The sequence below is a fragment of the Marmota monax genome, unplaced genomic scaffold (assembly GCF_021218885.2).
Source record: "Marmota monax isolate L192 unplaced genomic scaffold, Marmota_monax_Labrador192_F-V1.1 WCK01_AAM20220418_F8-fsc00025, whole genome shotgun sequence".
Classification (NCBI taxonomy): domain Eukaryota; kingdom Metazoa; phylum Chordata; class Mammalia; order Rodentia; family Sciuridae; genus Marmota; species Marmota monax.
The window spans coordinates 14,028,025-14,053,732 of NW_026691950.1; the positions used below are offsets into that span (position 1 = coordinate 14,028,025).

At 42.9% G+C, this 25,708-nt stretch overlaps 1 protein-coding gene across 1 annotated transcript in view; it reads right to left on the minus strand.

Moving 5' to 3' along the window:
• The window catches only part of Igfbp7 (insulin like growth factor binding protein 7), a 67,513-nt gene that overhangs the window by 5,265 nt on the left and 36,540 nt on the right, over positions 1-25,708 (minus strand). Inside the window, exon 2 of the mRNA XM_046468013.2 lies at positions 3,274-3,383. Within this exon, the coding sequence (XP_046323969.1) occupies positions 3,274-3,383 (110 nt within the window). The remainder of the gene's footprint in view (positions 1-3,273; positions 3,384-25,708) is intronic.

A 25,708-nucleotide genomic window follows, 5' to 3' on the forward strand; every position in this document is an offset into this window, starting at 1 on the left:
AGGGCAGTTCACATTGGGTATTTATTTCAGGGGTGGGCAGAGGAGGGATTATGAAATATTTCTTTATATATCTTTGGATATTTCCCCTCTTATCATTATCACTGTATTTAATTAAAAAAAAAAACATTCTTAGAGGCCATTCAAGCCATAATCTAAAGAAATGTCCAGACAGGAAAAGAATTAAATGGACAGCCTCTTAGAAACCTCCATGTCTGGAAGAAGTTAAATTTCATTGCATTATCTCAGACTTACAGAGAAGTCTGGTCATATATGGCTATTTCAGTTCATGTCCCCATTTAAAAATATTGCTCATGGGTTTGCTGAGAAGGTGCAGAATGGTTAATGGCAGGAATTATCAAAACAGCCCACTCACCGGGCTGGGACCCCCACAAAAATTGCTGCTGCAGCCTTCTGTGACTTAGAAGTCATTTGTGTCCCCTAGTACTGCTGCTGCTAAATCCTTAAGTCACAAAGAACACTGCCTTCTCTGAGTCAGGTGCATTGTTTAACAAGTAAGGATTCTAACGTTCACTTCTATCCAAAGGGTTCTGTGCTTAAATTGGATTTGAAATAATATATGATCTTAAATCTGTCCGTATTCTTCATGGCCTGGTTTCAGGAGAGCGGAGAGAAACAAATGCCTGTTTGATTATCTAGGTCAGTGACTTCCTCATTTTTTGCCATGGCCTAAAGAAGAAGTACTTTTCACCTGGTCATTTGGGATACATGAAAGTTTTACCAAAAAATACTTTAATATGCCCTAACATATTTTCTGTACTCTTTTTTTTTTTTTAATAAGAAAATGCTGGTTGTGATCCCTGCACCAATTCCAGGACTCACTAATGTGAGTCATGGTCTGCAGTTTGAAAGCCTTTGCTTTAGGTCATGCAAGTGACCTCACATCATGAAGGCAAAGGAAATCAGTGGAGCGTTATGGTTGGGCTTTTGCTCCTTTCTAGCAAGATTTGAGAAAATGTATTTTGTGTGTTTTTCTGTCTACCTTGACTCCTTCCCTTCCCTTAACTCGGCCCTCTCCATAGATCTGTCCCATACAGTTCCAAGGCAAATTGTTCCCTGGTATGTGTGCATGATAGCTGGGGCGTGGCAGAGCAACGACTGAAGACATTTCTCTCTGACAAGATTTGGCAATAGGATTCTATGCCCCAGGATACTCGGGCACTCTGGTTTCTCTTGTGTAACTATCCCTAGGGAGCTATAGAAAACTGCAACAGAGCTTTTTATGGAAATTCCCTGGACACTGGGAATCCACCTCTCCACCCACAGGGCAAACCAGTGAGATCCAAATAAGTAATGAGGAATGTCGGCAGCTTGTGCAGTAGAGGCAAAGGAACACATTGGGGCTGCGTTTCTTCTCTTAATACCCTCCTTTTAAAAACAGATTTTTTTTTAATTGAGGTTAAATTTCATTGCTTCCTAAAACAGGAGTTTCAGCTGTAAAGGGCAGTGTAGTACAGCTGGTGTTGACTACCCACTCCTCAGCCTCAGGCATTTTCTGTTATTTCTACTGGGACTCTACTCAAACCAGGTGCTTTCTCAGTGGCCACATTCTTGTGGCCACGTGGGGGTGCCAGAGGCTGGCAGGTGACCCGACCTGTTCAAACGCTTACAGAGGGATTTTTGCATTGCAGCAGGGCAAACCCTTTCTTTCCTCTGGGTTTTGTCCTGCCTGGCTGTGGTACCAGAGGTGGAACCCAGGGCCTCACACATGCTAGGGAAGCACTGAGCTAACACCCCCAGCCCACAATAGCGTTTTTCAATCTGGAGTGAAGTTTTTCCCCCAGGGTACATTTGGCAATGTTAGGAGATTTTTGTTTTTAAATATTTATTTTTTCGTTTTAGGTGGACAATATATTTTACTTATGTGGGCCTGAGAATTGAATCCAGTGCCTCACACATGCTAGGTGAGCGCGCTACCACTTGAACCACATCCCCAGCCCCAAAGGAGATATTTTTAATTGTCACTTGAGGACAGGGGGAGGGTGCTATTGATATTTAGTGGGTTCAGATCAGGGATGCTGCTAAACATCTTCCTAAGCACAGGCAGCCCCCACAACAAAGAATTATCTGTCCCCAAATTGCAATAGTGCTGAGGCTGATAAACCCTGGCTTACAAAGAACCCGGCTGACCTGGCGGAAGAACTCTCATTCTTTATTTTTCCATTTGGAAAGTCGTTTTAAAGCTTATTTGTTAAAATAATATCATGGTTTTCCACTTGCAAGTAGCATTCAGCAAAATTCAAACAGGAGAAAATCTTTCCTTTGATGTTCTTCCCTTGTTCTTTTTTAAATGCTCTGTTCTGGAATAGACTCTCCTGTCTCTAACAGGACCCTGGGGCCATGGCACCTGGAGGGATACATTGCACCTCACTCCTTCCACCCACTCCCATGTCCTTAACATTTACTCATCCTATTTTCCAGCACGTGGGAATCTGTTAAGAATAATGCAGGCTCACAAAGCTTCCTTTAACTTCTTAGCCAGACCCCCGACCTCCTCCTTATAGAATGTGAACAAGTTCTCTCAGCAGACAGGATCCAAAGGAGTCAAATGTTGGGGACTTCAGTCTTAAGTGAGGAGACTGATGCTTTGGCAAATAGTTGGGGGATCCACTTTTGGGCAGAAAGAGAGGAATTCACACTCTTAACCATTATGCTGCAGTCTCCCCTGCATGCAAACACACACATACACACAGACGGGGTGGGTCAAGGTGTTCAGTGTTGTTGTTTTTCTGGTTTCTCAGTGCTGCAGTCCGGCTGCAGCAAAATAACCGGGGGGTGACGAACAACTTGTGTACGTTGATACAGCAGGAGTAGGAGCCGTTTATTGCAGGACAGGAGCAGTATTTATACATTCCATACAGCTTATCTAATTAGCATAAACTAGATACATCAGTCAACCAATAAGGAATCTCCACACTTAATGGCTCGCTGGTGTTACTTCACAAACCACTCCCTCTGGCATTTTGCTAGGCGCCATCCAGACTTGTTTACAGACTCTAATATTTTCCAGGCGCCATCCTGACTTTTTTACAGACTCTAACATCTCAGGGTCCCTAGCAAAAGTAGGGCAGGGCCTGTTGTGGAGGTCAGTAAAATATTCGCTAGATCCAGGGGAGCTGTCTCAGGCTGCTGGGTTCTGCACTCTGAAGAAATAGCAGGGAATGGGCCTGTAGAGGATTTCACATGGCTATGGTCCCTGGGCAGTGTGAGATAAGCTTGTTACCCTAGGATCTTCCAGAAATCTGTGCCACTGACCTTGTTCCAGATGAGAACAGGGGTTGGGATTCCGATGACCTCACAGCTCAAGTACACCTGGGCACCAGTGACATTCCAGATGTCCTTGGGTGGCGTCACAATGGAAGGACCTACAAGAGAGGGCACAAAGCCAAACCAATTTTTAATAGCTCTGAACATTATTTGGCATCCTAGGAACTAAATACTTAATGTTTATGAAGCTGTCTCCTCTGAGGATATTTGAAATGAATTTCAAAGACTAGTCTGGCTTCTTCCTGACACCAGTCTGATTTGAGTCTCCACTTTGGGAATGCAGGAATCTTAACAAGCAAACCAACAAAAACAATTAGGAAGAAAAATCTGTTCTTTCCCAAACTGTGCTTAAATGAGTTTTAATTTACCAGCTGTTTTGCATTATCTGGGATTTTTCCATTAATTTGAGTTTCAAAAATTTAATGTTTTCTTTTGTTTGTTTATCAGTATTTCTATTTCGGGGAGGGGGATAAACAACCAACCGCCCTTTGGGTAGTCAAAGAAAAAAAAATCTAAGAGGTTTTTTCAAAGTATGCTGAACACCCAGCCCCTGACTCAAGAAGCTGAAGGTCTAAGATTGACAGGTACAAGGAAATCAGGTCAAGATGAAGAGAAAGTGGGGAGTGCTGGGTGCCCTGGGGGACTGGGAGGAGGGTCTTCATCAAGCAAGATGATAGAGGGTCTTTCTTCCAATACAATTTGTAAAGAACAGTGACTGCCTATTGTGACCAGAACCCCAAGGAGAGGGCTCATTCCCAGAGTTCTCAGTGTCCAGGTCTCTGGTAGGGGACACAGTGAGTGGGGTCATCTTGAAGGTATGGCTTGAATGGAGTCAGCACCTTCTGAAGGAGGCCAGAATGACACTTCCCTATGCCCTTAATTCTGGAAGCCAGCCCTCACTTCCATAGCTCTCCTCAGAGAGGCTTACTCAGGTCAACACCCACACTGTGCATCCTTTTACCACTGACTTGTCTCTCTGGTCACAGAGTTGGCAAAGTGTGGTCCCTAAGCCAAATCTGCCCACCACCCCCCTCAGCCCGGTATTGTATCTTTATAGTTTGTAAGTTAAGGTCCTTGCGCTTTTTAAATGGTTGGAAAAAAAATTAAAGGAAGGTTAATATTTCATGGCATGTAAAAATGGTTTTGGTGTCTGTAAAATAAAGTGTTACTGGACATATCCATGACCATTTGTGCCACCATGGCAGGGGTCAGCAGTTACATCTGAGACCTGGTGGCCTAAAATACCGGTGATCTAACCCTTCACTGAAGAAATTTACCGACTCTTGCTCTAATCAATTGAGGGGAGACGGATGCCTAAATAAGATATCATAGGAATGGCTCAGAACTTTAATCCTGTGGTATATATGCCCATATACACTGGCTGATTTCTGGTTCAGCCCTGACACACACACTTTTGGAGCAAACAGATGATATTGAAAGAGTGTGTGCTTACTACTGCTTCCTCCCCTGGAGGGGCCAGCTGCCCCAACATCTTGGGGGGGGGGAGAAACATGCACTTATCTTTAGTGGTAATTACTATTGCACTTATGTTAATTCTGAGCACCAGCATCCAGCCACGAGGGACCATCCAAGAGACTTGGAACGGTCCACAGGGGAGAGGACATAGACTCAGAAAGAGCCCCTTGTGGCCCCTCCTCTGTGCTCTACACTGTTTCTCGAATGAATGAGTTAATTATTCCTTCTAAATTTCTTATCTTGGCAGCCCCGGGGTCTTCTAGTCTAGTCAAATATCTAACTGCAAGGTCATCCCGCATCAGGGTCCTGGGAAAGGACAACCTCCCCTTCAGGGCTGGAAAGTTTTCTGGCATAATCAGCATTCAAAGGACATGAAGTCTCCCCTTTTGCAACAGGCTATTTCCAGCACATATTAATTTCTCGAAACAGAAAGGAAATGACCCCAGAAAGATTTTCCCACTCATCTAAAGTATTAGAAGTTTTTTTTTTTTTTCCTTAAAATCCCTCAGGATATTTTTCTTCTTTTTCCCCCTTTGTAAGAATGCGCAAAACAATCAAAGTTTGAAAGCTCTAAATATATTTTGTGCTTCCTTCCCTTCAAACCATAGGTCTGAATAGGAAGCATATATCTTGACGCGGGGTCTTGGCTCTTCTGTTGCAATGGTGGATTTGGGGGCATAGCTGTGCTCTATTTATGTATTTTTCTGGCTCAGTCTCAGATGTTTCCGAGTCTGAAGGCACAATACAGAACCAAGGGCTGGGCCACACCCTCTCCTGGGCTTCCTCCAGGGTCCTGGGATCCCCAAGGGCCTGGACACCACATAACCGGATCTGGCTGGACTTTGAACTACTTTCACCCACGTCTCTGAGGGCCCCCTGCTGCTCGGTCCTCCTTCCCACACACACTTGGCAGCCTGACCTCAAAGCTCAGGGGATCTCCAGGGATTGTTCTGGGAAGAATACACCAGTGTTCAGAGATTTGGAGGGGCTCAGGAACAAAGCTTCCTCTCACATCTCAAAACCACACAAGGAATGCAAGGCGGTTTTGCTGTGAGGTTTTGCTTCACCTTGCAAAGTCCCACTTGTTTTAACCTGTGTTGGTCTCCCTAGTGGCAGCAGAGCTCTCAGTCTTGGTCAGGGGCAGCCTCTAGGGTGCACAGGGAAGAGCGCCAGCCTGGAACGCTGTCAGAGACCTTGAACACAGGCCACGGATTTTCTCATGAAAAAAAAAATTTTTTTTTTGGTACTAGGGATTGAATTCAGGGGCACTCAACCACTGAGCCATATCCCTAGCCCTATTTTGTATTTTATTTAGAGACATGTCTCACTGAATTGCTTAGCACCTCGATTTTGCTGAAGTTGGCTTTGAACTTGTGATCCTCCTGCCTCAGCCTCCCAAGCCCCTGGGATTACAGGCGTGAACCACTATGCCTAGCTCCATGGAATAATTTTTAAGTGAATGTTCTTCATTTTAATACAGATCACGTTATCACGTTTTTTCCCTCTTGGTTTGTGCTTTTTGTATCCCGTTTAAAAACCTTGCCTAGTCCTATTTTCTTCTACAAAACCTTGCACATAAGTTCTTTTCTACATTTAGGTTTTTGGTTCCTCTTGAATTAATTTCTATGAGGTAGGCATTTAATTGCTTCAGCACCATTTATTTAAAAACCATCCTTTTCCTGATGAATTGCTAATGCCTTTGTGGTAAATCCATTGACCATATGTGTGTGGGTCTGTTTCTGCACTCTATTCTGTTCCATTGGTCTGTGCATCTCTTCTTGCACCAGCAACCATAGTATAATGTAAGAATTAATTATGCTAAAATTGAAGCACTAAAGAGAGAGCAGACCTATTATTTCTATCTCTCTCCAACCCTCCTATTATGTCAAGAATCAGAACATTCAAGGGAAGCAAGAATTTTTTTAAAAAAACATTTGAACCCAGGAATACTTTGAATAAGAGCCATTCCAGGGGGTTCAAGATCAGGACAAACCAGATTGTGAGGTCCCTTTTTTCTCTCCCAACCCTTGGAATCATATAAAATTTAGGTAAATGGGCTTAAGTCAACAGTTAGACTATTCTAAAAACATAAAGTAACTTGTCCATCTTACTACCAGGTTAGGTCTAGAATTCTGCCAGAGTCCTATACCATAAAAAATCAGCATTATTTTCTATCTCCTGTGGGGTGATGGTAGAAGGGCAGAGGAGGGAATGTTGGCTATTTCAAATATTCTTGAACAAAGGTTGGGCTCCATAGCACAGTGAGAAGTTTCTAAACTGAACAATTTCTAAACTGAAAAGTGCTGAACTATAAAATGGCCTTTAGGTTTTGATACGTACCCTCTTGCAAAGGGAGGTCATATCAATGGATGATCAGGCAAATACTGGAGTGATCAATAGACCTCACAGAGTCGGTAGAGGCGGGTTGATCTCAACTTGACTGTGTGACAGGGATCTGCAGCAGCCTGGCACTCACTTTGTTCTGAGCTGATACTTGGCATCTCCCTCCTGGGTTCTCCCTGTCTCTCTGCTGCCCACCTGGTCTGGAAATTCCCTGGGCATGAGTGGAGGGAATGGGGGGGGACTCTTGATAAAAGCAGAACACGGCAGCATTACAGAGAGCTGAGTGATGTATGCCTCGGGGAGGGAGGGAGAGGCTTCATGGTGACCCACAGGAACTCCAAGAGGACAAGTCATGTGTGGAAGAAGGTAAGAGTGCCATCGGCTGCTATGAAGCCACCACAGTGCTGCACCTCGACTCCAAAGCCCATCACCATGAATCCCACTGGAAAGCAACTTTACTGCTAACCATTCTCTTGAACTGCCTGTCGGTCCCACAGTACAATTCCGGAAGGTTCTGTTTTACTTAAGGGGAGCACTCAGCTCTATAACTCTTTAACGAACAACCAAACAACTTCTCACCCTTTCTACTCTTTTTATTTCTTTCTTTTTTTAAAATTTAGGATTGGGGACTGAACTGGGGGGGTGGGATTTGGTTGCTTTACTTCATATCATGGGGGATGCTTAACCACAGAGCCACATCCCAGACCTTTTAAAAAATATATATTTAGCTGGGTACAATGGCGCACACCTGTAATCCCAGCAGCCAGGAGGCTGAGGCAGGAGGATCATAAGTTCAAAGCCAGCCCCAGCAAATGTGAGGCATTAAGCAACTCAGTGAGAGCCTGTCTTTCAAGATGGCTGCAATAGATCCAGAATTTATTTCTGTTTTTAAAGATAAAGACATTTTTAATTCACTCTGAGCTGATTTTCTCACACAAAACTTCAAAATTGATTATTGAATTGAGGCCAGACCAAGAGTTATGACACTGCCATCTAAATCAGGCTCACTGTTTGGATTCCAATTAAAACAAGTCACGGGATTTTTTAAATGTATAGGGACAGACACAAAGTTAGGTCCAATTATTTATTTATTCTTGCCTTTTTCCATTAAGGACTTTAGTCTGCTCAAACATCTGTCTAGAAAACATCCTGTCCGTAGAATTCTGTCCACTGTCCCTCTCTGTCGCCTACTCACCCAGACATCTGCAGAAAGCAACCACACTGCCCATAGTGCTGGCTGGTGCAAGGAACATCTGCCCTAGGTTTCCCCACGTCAAACCCATCTGGAGTTTTCTGTTTCACATGACTACCTCCGTAAGAGGCTACTCTGTTTTATTCTCTTACCTTACACAACCCATTTAATCCTCATTCAGTCATTTCTCAACCTTCTAATTATTCCCCAAAGTCAGTGTCTATCTTCCAAGCCCATTTTCTTGTTCCCCTATTTTTGATAACTCTTACTCAATACTCTTACATAGGCTTTTCTTTGTAATTATTCAATGAAGGGAAAGAAGAATAAAGAGGAGAGGGAGGAAGTGGAGGAGGAGAAGAAAGAAAAAAAATGATATAAAGTAAGGCAGCCAGATCCTAAATGAAGTTGTAAGAAGAAAGGTTTAAGTTTGGAAGGAAACTAAAATTCAATTTCATGAGTCAGCGACACCTTAATGCTACCTAGATGTAGACAGAGGCCTCTCATGGAATCTCCACCAAGTCTTCATCCTCCTCCTAGCCCCTTTTAATTATGTTCTAGATAACTGACCCACAGACTACCAGATTTCTTTAGAAACATTCAACATTAATCTAGGTATACTATATCCTGAGAAATCACTAAAGATATAGCAAAAGCAGAATTGCAGAAGCATGGATTTAAATTTGGAATATTTCAACTTGGTTCTGAAGAGGCTAAGAAGGGGAGTTCTCACAAAACACACAAATGACATGAGAAAAAGACCTTAAAATGGAAGACCTTGAATTTGGCCAGCAATTCATTCAAGTTGATTTCATATAAAGTTGTAATAGCGAGGACAGAGTTAAAGTTCGTTATCCTATAATAGGAACAGGGAGGGATAATGCTAACAACATATGTGAACAATTTCCTAGTCTTATGTAGAGCACAAAGCACTTGCCTGCCATGACCTGAGATGTCTCCATCAGGCTACTATTAAAAAAGAGACAGAACTCTCTGGGGAGAGAATGCTTGGCTCTGGACTCTTGCCAAATCCTAGACGCTTAGACAAATACTTTAGTCATTTTTACAGATTAAGAAACCAGACCAGGGCTGGTCTTGAGTCTGGGAGTGAATGCACCTATCATGAATGTCTCAGAGTACAGCTGCCGGCTGTCTTGACCGACATCCATAAGGTTCTGAGGTTCCACTGCCTAGCTCTGGAGTCTTGAGTCCAATGTGTCTCCTCATCTATCAGGTGCAAGGTGTGTGACTCGGAACAAAATTCATTTCCAAGAGATGAGAAAGCAGAACTTACAAAGAAATAACCAGTTACCTACTTAGCCAATATTTTAATCTAGAAGAGCTAGATAGAAGATGTCAGGAGAAGTCATGTTTTGAAGCTGAATATAGTCCACAGAGCCTAGGAAGTGGTTAAAAATAAAATTCTCCCCAAACGTAATGTTTATACTTCAATATCATATTCAGCTATATATGTTTTGTTTTATTACTTTTCTCACTTCCTCTATAATCTCTAATTTTTTAAAAAATTTTAATTGTAGATGAACACAATACCTTTATTTTATTTTTATGTGGTGCTGATGAAACCCAGTGCCTCACATGTGCTAGGCAAATGTTCTACCACTGAGCCCCAGCCCCAGCCCCCATCATCTGTAATTTTTTAAATCTAAAAACTCTCATTTCTACTCAAGATCTCTCTCTGTTCCTGATATTCCATCCATCATTACATGCTCATAACCATTTCCAGAACCTTTGCTTATACTGATGTACTTGCCTCCTTGGACTGTGTCCTCCCTCCTCTTATCTCTTGCCTATTCCATTTTCTTTATTTGAGGTTTTAAAATTAAAGTTTCATCTTTCTTTCACAATTTAATGTCCCAGTTCCCAGTTATTTCTGCTCCGGGTTCGGAGTTTGTTCCATACAGCTTAGTGCATCATTGTTCCCTAATGTTATTGCTGCCAGGCTGGTTAAGGACACCAGTGTTCTGATGGAGTCAGAACTGAGCCAGGAGCTGGAAGGAGGGAGAGCCCAGACTTCATGCAACAGGTAAACACATCAGCAACTTCCAAAAAACACGGTTAGTCAAACAGAGCTAAGAAGATAGCTACCATCTTGAAAATACACCAGTGTGCCAGCCAAGTTATCTAACCAAACTGGTGTTATAGCTACGTCTTATTTATCAGCATGGGAATTATTTATCATGATTTTACTTAATCTTCCACTTGACTTTCTCTTTCCATAAGCAGTGCTTCTTGGCTGCTACCCACCTACCAACCAACATTCTAGAGGATGCAAGTGTATTTGAGCATCTATCACACAAAGCAAATCCCACGGTGAAGGGAGGTGTGTTGGGGAGAAAGACTCATCAATTATCCTCTCACCAAAAAGAAAGGATCTTGTGCCATGCTGGGTTCTATTTTTCATATTGTGGTGCTCACAGAAAACTTATGAACATGGCTGACATAGCTGAGGGCAGGACTTCTCCAAGTTAGGGTAGATTTGCAAACCACACTCAACTTGACTCTTAATGGTGTTCGGCCTTAGAATAGTTCATACAGAGTGTGTGCATTCTTACCAAATAAGGGGAAGAGGGGCTTAAGGAAGATTTCAGATGCCACATATGGAGCTAAGGAGTTCAGATAATTTGGCAAATGTCCCTCGATTGAGATGGGATTCCGATAACTCATTGAAGGGGAAAGGCCCAAACAAAAGTATAAAATGGGAAAAGAATAGTAGGAAGGCACTATGGCCAGGAGGGGGAAGGGGATGAACCAAGTAGAAACTTCCTGATATTAAATAAAGGGAAGCAGCAACTGTACAGCTAATTAAAGAGCAGAGTCATCTGCCAAGGCAAGTCATTTTGGAAACTTCCAGACATGGTGTGATGTAGCAGCTGAACCTTGTATGGGAATCTAGCACTGTCTCAGAGAACAACAAGGAGAAGAGAAGAAAGTACTAAATCTTAAGCAGTATAGGCCAGATTCAATTCAGAGATTCAAAATTCATATGGTTATAGGAACCACTACTAGTCATTTACACTTTAGTCTGAATGAAGAATCAACAGTTTATAATGATAGGATACTGCCAGACATTGTCTGGGGCAAAAGTATACACAACTGCTTCATCTTCTGGAGAAATAAATTATTGGGGGCTGTCTCTCTCTGGAGCTAGCCTGCCTTCTCCCTTGAATGTGTATATTATCCCAAAAGATGTCTCTCCCTTGAGATTATCTGTATTTGCATTCCTCCTTGAATGTGTACCTACTTTCCTAAATAAACTGTCTCTGGGAAAAAATCTATTTGGTTTGGGTGGTGGAAAGTCAGCACATTTAGACTATTAACAAAAATTGTTGGGGAGACGATAGACTATGGCCACTTTGGAGTATGGACTTTGGAATCAGGAATTCTGTTCTACCATTTCTGAGTCATGCAATATTGTCCAAGTTGATTTTACTTCTCTCAGTATATTCATCTGTGAAATAGGTTAACGATATCTAAGAAATTAGATTATCAGAAGGATCAAACAAGATATAGCAATTAGCACAGTACCTGGCATGGGGTAAAATTCCCTAAACGAGCTTTTTTGTTGTTTATTTCAGAATTCCAGTGCATCTCTGAATGTGGACGTGACATTTCCCAGGTGGCATTTCAGGAGATGAGTTTGGATGTCTTTGCCACAGGATTGGGACAGGGTGGGGATTTTAAGGCCTAAATCAAGGTCGTAGTGATGGGAACTAGAGGAAAGGGAGATGAGAGAGCATTTAGAAAGAACTGACCCTGTCCAGGAGCCAGCTGGATGTGGGGACACAGGAATAAGTTCAAGGTTGTGGGCCTAACAGCTTAGAGGACACTGCCACACCAGGAACAGAAGCAGGGATCTGAAAAAGGTGCTGGAATGGAGGGGGGAAGGACCGACTTGGGGTTGGCTCTGCTGAACTCTAGGGATCCCCTAGCAATGAGGATTGGTTGGATTCCATGGGGAGGGGAGGGGGGACTCACAGAGAGACCAGTGGTGCAAACTGTGTGGCTTCCATGGTATCCCTGGGAAGGCCACGTGGGTTCCCTCTTGTGGAAGGAAGACAGCTTTGCTCTCCCTTTCCCAAGGGAACTCCCTCAACTTGCTGCTGACCACTCAGCCCATCCCACTCTGGCCTGGATAAGGCAGAGAAGTGGGTCACTAAGGTCGGGCTCAGCCTCCAGCCTCCCATTGCTGGGTGGTCTTCCCGAGGACAGGATATCCATTATGGCGCAGCCCTGGTGACCGCGTACGCGGACATGGTGAAGTGCATTTCCTGCCTGACTCCTGGTTGCCTCCGCACTAGTGAGACATCCCATTCTGGCTCCAGTCTTCAATGCTGAAAGTCTCCTTAGAGGACAGTTTTCAGATGTCTTTCTTCAGAGAGTAAATCTTGCAATCTTTCAAAATTATCACCAGAGGTTTGAACTAACCACAGGATATAAACAAAAGCTGCTTCTTACAATTTGTTGCTTGCAAGAAAAATCTCAGTGGATGACATTTTTGTATCTTTCCCCTTCTTTTGATGGATCTAGTATGAGAAAAAGTGGGGTACTGATTACAGGCCTGAACGCAGGATACGTTTACCACCCACAGGTGATTCTGGCACATGTGGTCTTGCGTCATCCTTGGAGGGACCCTGCATGTGGTAAACTGTTCAGTGCCTAAGGTGCTGAACTCACTGGGAGGGGTGTAGCAGATGAGCTAACACTGGCCTGTGCCAGCAATACCAAGGGATGGGCCAATTTATTGAGGAGAGCTCCACAGATGTTGGAATACCTAAACTATCATTGTATTACCGGACTGACAAATGTCCACACAAGTTAAATTAGCAGGCTAGATTTTCCTTGGTTGGAGTATATGGAAGAATTAACTTTATATAGAGTGCTTTCCTGAAGGGGCACTCCCTAGTTACCAGGGTGTTTCTTCTTCATGGTAATGTAGCCTTGGAAATGCTTTTTTTCTGCCAATCCTGGGCCTGTTCTGTCTGGACTATGACTCACCTTAAATCCAACATATTAAAATTTCTGGTCACTTTTTTTTTTTTTCTGTTCCACAAGCACTAAATTGGGATGGGATATTTCTACAGGAGGGTACTTATTGCTAGACCACTGGAAGGGCCCACCTGATTCTTGGATTCCTAGAAGCCTAGATGATGAGTGCCCCAGGATGCTGCGTCTGAGTCCGTGCCCATGCCTGTTTTCCCTGGCATCCCCAGGCCTGGGGGAAATGAGCAGGCTTTCAGGAGGATGTTTTCCTGAGGCTGGAGGCTCATCCATCCTCAGAGCTTCGTCTCCAGGCACAGGCTCTGGATTGGCCAACAAGGGCTGCAGTTTGGTTAGAAATAGACATTCTTAACACCGGGCCCCTGGGGAGAGGAATGTACAGGACTCCCAAGTAGTCTTCAACTTTGGGAGGGTTGGACTTGCTAAACTTAGTAGAAAACTCAAGAAGGCTGAGGCCTGAATTCCTGGAGTACCAAGGAGAAAAACACCTGGGTGTTTAGTAGAAGACTGAAGTTCCTCTGCTGAGAACTAGTAGAAAAACCCTGGGCACCACTTTCTGCCCAAGTATGAGATTCGTGGCAAATTCTCCATGTCAGACTGGCATCTCTGGAAGCAGTCTGAGGGGTATGACAGTGCAGTATTATCTCAGATGAGGACTTACCAGAGGCTTGCTTGGTCTCTGGCTTGGAAAAGACCTTGCAAAGGGTTGTCTGCAGAAAATACAGCTGGGCACATGGAGCCCTCAAGAGAAGTTCCAGCTACCCGGCCAGCTTCCTGCAGGATCTTAACCAGGGCTGCCAATCTTGGCCGCACACTGGACTCACCTGGGTGTGTTTAAAAAACACCCAAGGCTGGGCCACCTGCCCAGAGTCTCTGTGGGTGTCGGGTCTGGCACTGGGAGTTAAAAAACTCCCAGGTAGAAGCACACAATTAGAACATGGCTTTAGGGCAGGACATACTCAGATGGTGAGGAAGACAGGCAGGTGGAAAGTTAGAGAGGAGAGGAGTGATTTGGAGAAATAAGGGCCCTGGGTGTTTGGAGGTGGTGGGAGGCCAGGTACAACAGAGAGGTGGTTCTACCTCTTAAATCTGTGGGTGCAATTTAAAACCATGCTCCCTGGGGACCCTGTCTTTGCTCATTTCTTGTCAGGTCACCTCTATGAGGACACATTGGATCTGGCTTTGAGGGGGCCAGGGGCAGGATGAGATGAGGGACCTGTGTGAGCAAGGCCCCCTAGGCTTCCACGGACAGCCTAGGGCAAGTTGGCTGCTGCCCGGCATGTGGCCTTGGTACTTGGAGATGTTGTACCCTCTAGCCCAGCCTTGATTTCATTCAGCACTTTCATGGTTACAGCCGCCTGCCTCCTTGGCAGGCAACTCCAGACATGAATCAGCCCCGCATAACTGAGCTCCCCCTGTTCTCAATGTATTTCCCCTCCCAGCCTGTCCCCTCTGGTTATTTTCTGTACCCTTTTGTGATGTCCATAGACCCCAAATCTCTCAGTTATGTGCCCCAAGTCACATCCTTTGTTTATCTCCTCTTTGCTGAGTGTTTTCAGATTTCTCTCCCAGCTTCCTGATAAGATTTGGTATTTCTTCTCCCATTTTCTATAATTTTTACTCTTGTCCTAAGGCTCGACCTGGAACAGAACAGCCCTCTTTTTTCTCTTGTGGGCCAATTCTTGTGTGTCCTGGATACTTATGAGGAATGCTCCTGTATGCTTGCTTTGGGTGCCTCTGTGACCTTACAGGGTGCCCCAGTACAACTACAAGACAGTTTTTCTGACTCCTGAGAGGAATCTCATACTATAGAAAGTGCTAGATGTGAGCACGTCTGTGCTTGGAAGAGCTAGTTGTTCAATGAAGCTCAGAAGGGCCAAATATTACTGCTCTGACAATCAGGGAAATAGGTATGTTTCTCGGATCATGTGTGGTAGGACCTACCTAACTGGGAACTGGTGGACTTCGCATGTACTTTGTATTTGTCATTTAGGGAGGCAAGACACACTTGCTCTCATTGGGCTGGGAACAACACAGAACCCATCTTGTTGGGTGGGAGCCATCAGAAATGGGGGCCAGGTAAAGTAAAGATATGCCAACACACCTGGGGCATGGTTACCCTGGACTAAGGGATCTTGGGAGCAGGGAAACATTCTTTGCTGCTCTTGTTGGTATTTAAAGGACCAGAAATTGTTGCACTGGTACTTTGGCTATTTGTAGTCAGTTTTTGTTTTTCTGTATTTAATGGTGCTTGCTTTCTTGGAGTTTTGTCTTACTTGAGTTGTTAATTCCTGTCACAGTGTAGGAGAAACAAAGAAAGGGGTTTTCATTGTTCTATAGAAGACTGGGTTTAAAGGCAGGGGTACTGCATTTCACAAGGACTGGGAACGACTACGTGCCAAGGATCCCAAGGGCTGTGGAAGCACCCAAGTTCAGGGGGAGCCCCCAAGGTCAGCTGAGCCTGGTAGAATCAGCCTTTTCCTGCACAGTTTTCCTTCCAGAGCAATCATCAGCTCCAACCTTGAAGATTTAGTTCTTTTTAGGTAGGGGAAAATAATTCCCTCCTCAAAAAGGGAACATGGTGTCTTTTCAGAGCAGCCACACATAAAAGTAGGCAACTCTTTTACGAAGACAGTGAAGCACATGTCCTCAATACTACTGAAATTGGCCTTGAGGCTGCTACGTCCGCCTCCCCCGTCTTTGCCTTTTGGGTTCGTTCTCAGGGAGTCTCGTTAGCAAAGTGTGTGATCCTTTTAGGAATCAGGGGCTCAAAGATGATGAATTGGATCTCTGAACTCGGCTAAGCTGGCGGGTTTCAGACGTCAGGGGCATGCTGCTCACCAGCTTCAGCTGCTCAGGAACAAGGGGAGGAAGTGGAAAAGCAGTACAGATTGCTTATCCAGTCCATGGGAAAGGATAATGGCCTCTGAGCCTGCAAATGAGTTGAACTGATATTTGAAGAGGAGAAAACACAAAATAAACGCAAATAGAGAAAATAAGAACAAGGCCCTTGGGATGGAATGATGTTGGCCAGTCACTCAATCTGCCTCCAAATTTCTGCCCACATATCTCTGGGAGCTTGACCTCTGTAAGGACTAGAGAGAACATTCACCTTGAAACTGGGTAATTCTTTTCTGGGTTTTTTTTTTTTTTTGAATAAGCAAACAGCATTTGAACCTATACAGTAAAGATGAGGAACAATGACTTCATGAATGTTCCATAGTGGCAGCACCAGGGAGCCATCCCCAAATAGCATGTAACATGCTCAGAAGATGATTAAAGAACGGATCTTTCTAGAATGTCATGATCATCAGATGTAAGCATGGACTCTCCAGAGACTGATTTCATAATAATTAAAGGATATAAGGGGAAAAAAAGTCATAATCACCATCAACTTCAATATCCATCCCTAGGGGCTGGGGCTGTAGCTCAGTGGTAAAGTGCTTGCCTCGAATGTGTGAGGTACTGGGTTCGATCCTCAGCACCACAAAAAATAAATAAAGATACTGTATGTTCATCTACAACTAAATAAATATTTTAAAAAATATATCCATCCCTATATTTAGAACATCATCTTCTACCACTGCCTAGTTGAATTTATTCTTTTTTTAATATTTATTTTTTAGTTTCAACTGGACACAATATCTTTATTTTATTTATTTATTTTTGTGAGGTGCTAGGCCAGCCCTCTACCGCTGAGGCACAACTCCAGCCCCTGAATTTATTCTTTAAGAGAACACTCCAATGGAAAAATGGTATCAAAGAAGAAGAAGGTTCACAATAATGCCAACTAAAATAAACTTCAGGTAAAAACATGAAATGGATGAATTCATTCAAGGCCACTAGGAATGAAGTGCTGTGTAGGGTGACGTGAGGGATAGAGAGGTGAAGGGGTTGGACTCCTACCCAGGATTTGCATTCCAGGAAGTACAGACAGACAAGTCTGTCAGCAATGATAATGTGGATAGAGTGTGACTGGCCCTACAATATAAATATAAATATAAAAAATATTTCTACTGAGTAGGTTAGAACTAAGTTTATGGAAAGGAGAGGGCTCTCAAAAGTTAAAGATGGTAGCTGGATGCAGGGGCACACACCTGTAATCCCAGAGACTCCACAGGCTGAGGGAGGAAGACTGCCAAGTTCAAAGTCAGCCTCAGGAATTTAGTGAGACCCTACTTCAACAAAAAAAAGAATAATAATAATAATAATAATAATTAAAGATCGGTGTGGGTAGGGGTAGATAAAGACATATCAGTATGTACAAAGATGTGAAGAGGCTGGGGTGCCATGTGTGATAGGTATAATAATACTTTATTTTGTCAGGGGATTTATATGCCACAGAGAGGTAACTGCAATCTTGTGAGATAAGCAAGACAGACAGAGCAACTGAGTTTCAACAAGGTCAGGTGTCTTATATGAGGTCACACAGATTTCAAGTGGTGTGGCTGGGACACATGTCCAGGTTTTCAGATTCCGAACCTAGAACTTTCCCTACATAACTTCGGGGCTTCTCTGCACAGTCTGGTACGGACGTGATGTTTTCTCTTTTTCTGTTTCATTAGAGAATGAGGTGTTTGGGCGTTTGGGGAAGAAAATGGACTCTTGAGATTTAGAGGCCAGACTCGATGTCAAGCCAAAGAGATTGGTTATGTTCACAAGTTATCAGGATGCAGCAGGGAGAACAAAGATATTAGTATATTTTGGGAGAAAAGGTCTTGTAATTGCAGGAGTCATAGTGGGGTTGTGGTTTATCATTTCCACTTTGGTTTGAAATGTTTCACAGGTGTTTATTGGTTCTGGATAAGCAGTTTGGACTTGCAACCTAGATAAGTGAGAAACATCCTCCTTCCACTGAATGCTGGGCAGATTTTTCCTCTATCAAATGGTTTGAGTCCCACCCACAACTTAGAATAATAATAATAAAAAAATCTGTGAACTCCAGCCCTTTTTATTGACTTTTAATGTTTTCATTTAATGTTTAGAGTGAAAATCATTATTTGAAAACATGCTTTGCATTTTGTCTTGCCAATCATTGAGAAGGTGCTGTATTCATAGAAATCACCTTCGGTGGCAGAAATCCTATGAAAACTTTAAAAGTCAATGTTAACACTTAGAGAACTCTCATATTAGTGAGCATGTTTTCTCTCTGGCATTAGATATGTGTTAGGTTTACATCTTCATCTTGAGAAAAACTTTACAACTACCAGGAAGGATATAAGTGTTTGGAATAAAGACATTTATTTACTCAACTATAAACCCGGAATGAATAAGATCTGGTTCTGAGTATTCTCTCAGCCTCTGTTCTTGCCATGTCTCTTCTGAACTCTGTACTTCCTGTGGCTCCTCAAATGTGTCCTGCTTTCCCTAGACTTTGCATCTGCCAGTCCTTCTAGAACACTCTCCCATTTCCCACTCCACCCTCTTTTCATCTGGTTAGTTTCTAGGTATCTTTCAGATATCATCTTAGTTAGCTTTTTGTTTGACAAACTTCCCATGACTCCTTTTATATTTTTTTGGTACCAGGGATTAAACCCAGGGGCACTTAACCACTGAGCCACATCACCAGCCCCTCCTCTTTATATATATATATATATATATATATATATATATATATATATATATATATATATTTTATTTGGAGACAGGGTCTGAGTTGCTCAGGGCCTCGCTAAGTTGCTGAGGCTGGCTTTGAACTACCGATCCTCTTGCCTTAGCCTCCTGAGCCGCTGGGATTACAGGTGTGTGCCACCACATCACACACCTCCTGTTATTCTTTCTTATTGCCCTTCCATTCCTGGGTCCTGTGTGCCTCACCCCCATTTAGAATGGAAGCCTCCTTCCTTGTTTTTTGTTTTTTGTTTTTTTGTCCCAGGGATTGAACCCAAAGGTGTTCAACCACAAAGTCACATCCTCAACTCTTTCAAACTCACAATCCTCCTACCTCAGCTTCCTGAGCAGCTAGGTTTATAGGCATGTATCATCGTACCCAGCTCCTTCCTGGTTCTTATCTGGCTTTTCACATTTATTCTTAGCCTAGCATTCTCATAGTACATTATAACTGTCTGCCTACTCCATTAGATAAATTCTGGTAAGGGGTGGACAGTTGATTCTCCCTAGTTCTTTTCTGTGTCCCAGTGCCCAGCACTGAATGGGTGATCAACAAATTGCTGAGTAGTTTGGTGAAACGGGCCACAATTAATCAAAATCTCTATGTTAACCTTTCCCAAGTGCTAGTTTGATTAACTGTGACCTATTTAAAAATTGGTCCTCAGCTGTTTGTAGCTACAAATAAGTCCATGTTTGGGTACACCCTCCTAGGTTCCTGAGTCAGCTACCTAACTATAATAATAAAATGGCCAGAGTTACTAAGTCTATATTTTACAATTTATACTAACATAGATCACATTTTAAAATCTATTTAAAGGAAGCAGCCATTCCATTTAAGAGTTTAGTTTAATCCCAGGAGACAAAGATTAAGTCTAGCTCTGTACCAAAATACTCTTTTATTAGTTAATTTATAAGATACAGGAATTGGAGCTCAGTAATCAGACTTTTTTGGGGGGGGGGATCAAAGTGAAGTTTGGGGCAACTATTTAATAATGCAGAGGTGCAAGCTTACATTGATGAGAACTCATTTATATTGGAAAAGATGGATTTAAAAGAAAAAATTAGCAAGGCACTAAGCCCCAGTTGTAATATACAGTTATATGCAGTTTTAAGTGAAGAACATCAAGTTGCAATCTGTTTCCCAACATGAAGAAAGAATTGCTGATTCCATAAAGTAGAAGGAAATCTCTCACTAAGGGTCAGAACTTCCCAAGTGGCTGGGTGACAAGAAAGCATGTACAGATTCCCCTCTTCTAGGAAATAAATCCTTCCCTGTTAATTCTTGCACATTTTAAAATCATCACATAGCCAATAAACTTTAGACTTAGAAGGGCCCTAAGATCCTTCCTGTCCATTCATTTTATAGATGAGGCCTGATGGATTATATATTTGCCTAATCTCATTCCAAGATAAGGGCAGAAAAGGAACTAGAACTATACGAATTCATCTCCTTGCACTTGATTAATAACAAAGTGAAGACTTACTCTGTTGTGTATCAGCTGGAAACCTCTAACCAGGGCAGAGCTGGGAGATTAGAAAGGTGCTGAGACAAGCCATTATACACCCACAGCTACATTTCCTGAGCAGATGGTCAGCAGACAGTTTTGTTGTGGGAATATTTCCAATTTGCATGAATGAGACACGGACAAATCAGATAAGACTGGCTCTCGGCAAGTAATTTCCCCAGTTCCCTTGAGTCTTGGATTGGGAAACTGCAGCCTCCTCTGGAATTCGGGAACATCACAAACAGTACTGGATAGGACTCCCCATGTGACAGCCCACACATGCTCATTATGGTCCCAGGTGCTGGTTCACCCAGGGCCTGTGTTTGAAACAGAAAAACAAAGAAAAAAAATTCCCCCCAAAACACATAATAAGCAAAAACCTATCTTCCTGTGTTCTCTGCTAAGAGAGCTGGAGCAGGGGAGATCGGTTTGGGACTCTGATTCATCCATTAAGACAAATAAACTCAGGCTATGGAGGTTAGGAGGGCAATCCTAGGAAGCAAACAAAAGTCTGGTTTTGGAAAGGGGCCCTGGAGAAAACACAGATGCCATTCCCGGAGTCTCTCTCCACCATGGGGAGAGACAGGGCTCACTCTCAAAGGCAGAGTACTGAAAGTGCCAACAGGCACCCTTCCCCCGGGGCAGCTGCAGAGGCCAGCACGAGAGAGGCCAGCTCCTCCCCCTCGTGCACATGTGGCTCTGGGTTCCTAGACAGTTCTCCTGGGAGCTGGTGCAGCATTTTGGTGGAGAAGAGGACCTCACGTCACAGTTCAGTTTTGCAATAGTAGATGGTGGTTGGACTGGTCTGGAGCATCCACCCCTGCTCCTGGGTCAAAGTCACTGACCCATCATATCACTTTCTGGCAGGCCCTGGGTCTCAGGAAATCTCTGACATATCTTTCAATGATTTACTCCCTTCCAGTGTGTGTTTTAACTGTAAACTGAAAAATGATAGTTGTATATATTTATGGGACACAAGATGACATTGTGATTTATGTACAATGTGGAATAATCACGCCAAGGCAACGAACATACCCATCACCCCAATACTCTTTTTTTTTTGTGGTGAGAATGTTAGGTAGTAGCTAACAATGAGCAGTGAAGTGTAGGCAAGGTCACAAGTGTTCTTTAAATTACTTTAGGGCCCTTCTTTAAAGCCACTTCCAAAGTAGATGAGAAAGCAAAGGGTGGTTGTTAATTTGTAGAAGATAAACAGTAGTAAAAGGAGCTAATTGGGAAATATGTCAAGAGAAAAGGATTAATGGGACTAAGTCTTGACAGGGTCCATTGATGTTGACATAAAGCTAGGAATAATGGCTATAAGGGTCTCCAATGGTCTGGGAAGGAAGATTCCTTTAGGAGTGCAGGCGCACTAAGGTAACCTCTGACCAGCAATTGACCCCAGTGCCCACATTAACATGGGATTGACTTGTCAATGAAGTTCCGCTAAACAGGGTGGCTACTGTGACAGTTCCGGAGAGGACCAAGGAAGGTCAAAAATCCACCACCTAATGTGAATGAGGAGTTGAACACCTGATTGGCAGAGTACGGAAGGTTCCCCTGGTAAACATCAAACAGTAACAAAACTGGGGACAGCATTGTCTCCTCTGTCATTCTCTGCTTGGAGAGGCCCACTCTCTTCCTTGAGGGTGCTTTTTGCTTAAGCCTCACTCTTCTTTTACTTTATTTCCACCTCACTTTCACTTCTAATAAAGTTCTCTTGTGTGACTTTTGGTGTCTGACTTTAAATTTTCTTTCGTTGGAACACAAGAACCGAGGTTTGGAGTTTCAGCTCTCTGCTTTCCTGTGACAAGAACATTTGAAATTTAGTTTCTTAGGGATGCGAAATCAAATACATTATTATTTGCCATATAGTTGTGCAATATACTAAGAGTAAAAAAAAAACAACAACTTATTCCTTCTAATTGAGGCTTATATTCTTTAACCATTGTCTCCCCATTCCACAGCACCCTGCCAAACAACTAGTAACCACCATTCTTTTCTTCTTTGAGTTCAATTGTTTTTGATTCCACATGTAAGAACAGGCTATATTCATCTTTCTGTGCCTGGCTTATTTCACTTTGTATGTTCTCCTATTCCATCTCTGTTGTCTCAACTGATAAACTTTCTTTTTAAAGCCTGAATAGTATTCCAGGTGTACATATACCACATTTAAAAAAAAAAAATTCCAGGAATTGAACCCAGGGGCACCTAACCACTGAGACACTCATTTTTTTTTTTTTAGGTGCCCAGGGTCTTGCTAAGTTGCTTAGGACCACAATAGTGGCTGAGGCTGGCTTTGAAATAGTGATCCTCCTGCCTCAGCCTCCTGAGTCACTGGGATTACAGGCATGTGCCACCACACCTGGATATAGACCACATTTTCTTTATTCGTTCATTCACTGCTGAAAACTTAGGTCAATTCCTTGACTTGGCTTTTGTGAATTGTGCTGCAATGAATAAAAGTGCAGAAATCTCCTTGATATACTGATTTCAAAGCTTTTGAATAAATACCCAGATGTGGGACTGCTGGATCTTTTCCTAATTTCTGTCTCTGCTCCATTGTCCTGGCTCCCAGAAGACGGATCAGTGTTGGACGGCCAGTTGTTCCCCTTACTTCCTGCCTCTGCTCCCTATTCCCTCCACCAACCATAGATGTGAGTTTACTTACTCTCCCTCTCTTCCTTTGTTGCCCAGCATCACTACAGTATCTGGTCCAAGTCCTATTCATCCCTTTGGATCTGATCTCCCATCCCTTTATCAATCCCCCCTCCCTGCCATTTTTTCTTAAGTAAGTGTGGACTGAACTTAGTGACTTATTCTAGTGACTTAGTTGAATAGAATGTGTTGAGATGATGATGTGTGACTTCTGAGACTGGGTCATAAAAGGCACTGCAGCCCCCTTCTTGCTTTCTCTTGGATCACTAGCTCTGAGTGAAGTCAGCCGCCATGTTGTTAGGATGCTCAAACAGCACAAAGGAAAGTCTGTGATGAGGAACCACATCCTCATGTCAACAGTCATCTGGAATGAGCCAGTTTGGAAGACCAAAGGCTCTGCTGACATCTCAATTGCAACCTCATGAGACAGCCCAAACCAGAATGAGGAAGCTAGGCTACTCCCAAATTTCCAACCCTCAGAAGAAACTATGTAAGATAATAAATATTTATTGTTGTTTTGGCTATGAATATTTGGGTTAATTTATTATGTGACACTAAGTAACCAATACAATTACAACTTCCTTATACTTCCCCTATCATTAGCAAGTATTCTACTTTAATTGGCAATCATAACCTGTCTTAGGATAACAATGACTTTTTATTGTCTCCTTTTGGTCATAAAGTCCTCCCCCCCCCAAGGATTAGGGTAAAAACTAAAAACTAAAACAAAACAAAATAAGGAACCAACAGCACACATTTATACAAGGTCCTCACGGATGGATACTTATTGGTTTGGGACAGTTATGATTATGACTTGCCTGCAAGGAGATGTCTGCAATGAAATGATGATCATATCTATTTCCAAGGGCTTTTCTCTGTGTGTCCTTTGTACCTGTCATCTTAGAATATGTTACATTACCTTCCTCAAGGTGCAAAAAATAACTAAAACTTGTATCTCTTCAATCTCCCCAAAGGAAAAGTCTTTACTGTGAGCATTTGTAACTTTAAACAGCCTATAAAGAACACAGGGCACTCCCCGACCTTGTTAGTCTTGTATTTACATTTATGGAATAGTAAGTGAAATTAACCTGCCATGCTGTAACACAGATGAACCTGAAGGACATTATGCTAAGGGAAATAAGCCACCCACAGAAGGGCAAATACTGCAAAATTCCACACATAGGAGGTTATCTAAAGTAGTCAAAGTTATAGAAGCAGAAAACAGAATGGTGGCTGCCAGGTAGGGGAGATGGGGACATGGGTGTTTCTATTCAATAGGTACAGAGTTCTAGTCATGCAAGATGGAAAGTTCTAGAGATCTGCTGTCCAACAGTTTTGTGCTGCACACTTCAAAATGTGTCAAGAGTAGACTTCTGTTATGTTTTTTTTTAACCACAATAAAGAAAAAAATGAGTGATACTAAAATGACCTTATTCCAAAATTCAAACCAGAGATTTCTTTTTTGCAACTCCCCATCCTTCTCTGACAGTGTTATAGTGTCTCAAAACTCTCTCAAAGCCAAATGTTCCTCTTCTTCTAGGAGAACTGGCAGGGTATGGAAGAAAGTGGATGTCACACAAACCAAAGAAAGAGAGGATGTGAACAATTCCAAGAATTTTGGAATCACTGATCCTGAGATACTTGAAGTTTCAAAAGAAGTGGACGTTAAAAAAAAAAAAGCATTTACATAGCAAAATCCCAAATAAAAGACGGATGTCACCAGTTCACTATCTATATCTCCATATAGCAAAGATGTGTGGACACAAACACCAAGGGATCAAGGCCAGAGAAGCCAGCAATGAGCTAATGCACAGATAAGAGGGGCCTTGAGTTACATCAGTAAGGACAGAGGAAAATAAAGAAGACTTCAGTGCCTTGGGAGAAATGGAGAACACATTGACATTCACAGAAAGAAGGAAAGAACATATGGAAAATGGGAAATGGCACAGGAGACCTTCACTGTCATGTATATAATTGTCATTGCCATTTAGCAAACCAGGAACGGGATTAGTGGAAGGCACCAGGAGAAGTGAAAGGAACTCTGGATATCATAAAGACAAGGATATTATAAAGTCAAGTTATGCTTAAATTTAGAAATATATGAATACCTTGAGAGTTGATGGGTAGCTGGAGCATACTGTCATTCACTCATTCCTTAATATGCTACTTTTTTTTTTACATTAAAACAGAATTCTGGGTGTTATGCATCTGTAATCCCAGCAATTTGGGAGGCTGAGGCAGGATTTCAAGTTTGAGGCCAGCCTGGTCAATTTAGTAAGATCCTGTCCCCTGCCCCTACCCTGGCAAAAAAAAGGGGGGGTGTGGAATTAGGGATGTAGCTCAGTGGTAGAGTATACCTGGGTTCAATGTCAAATACCAGGGAAAAAAAAGGCTGAATCTGGGAAGCTCCTGATGACCACTCTGGGTGCAGGCCCTTCTGAAGGATGTGAGAGAAACGCTATAAGGAAGTCTTTTAGACCAAGACTTGAGAAGAGCTCTGAGCCCCTTCTGTGGATGTTAGAGGGGGATCTGAGCTGGAGGATGGATCAACTCCATGGGCCTCCACTCCCAGGCCTGCCCCTGGCTGTTTCCAGCAGTCAGGAGGAGGGAGATCTTATGCCTG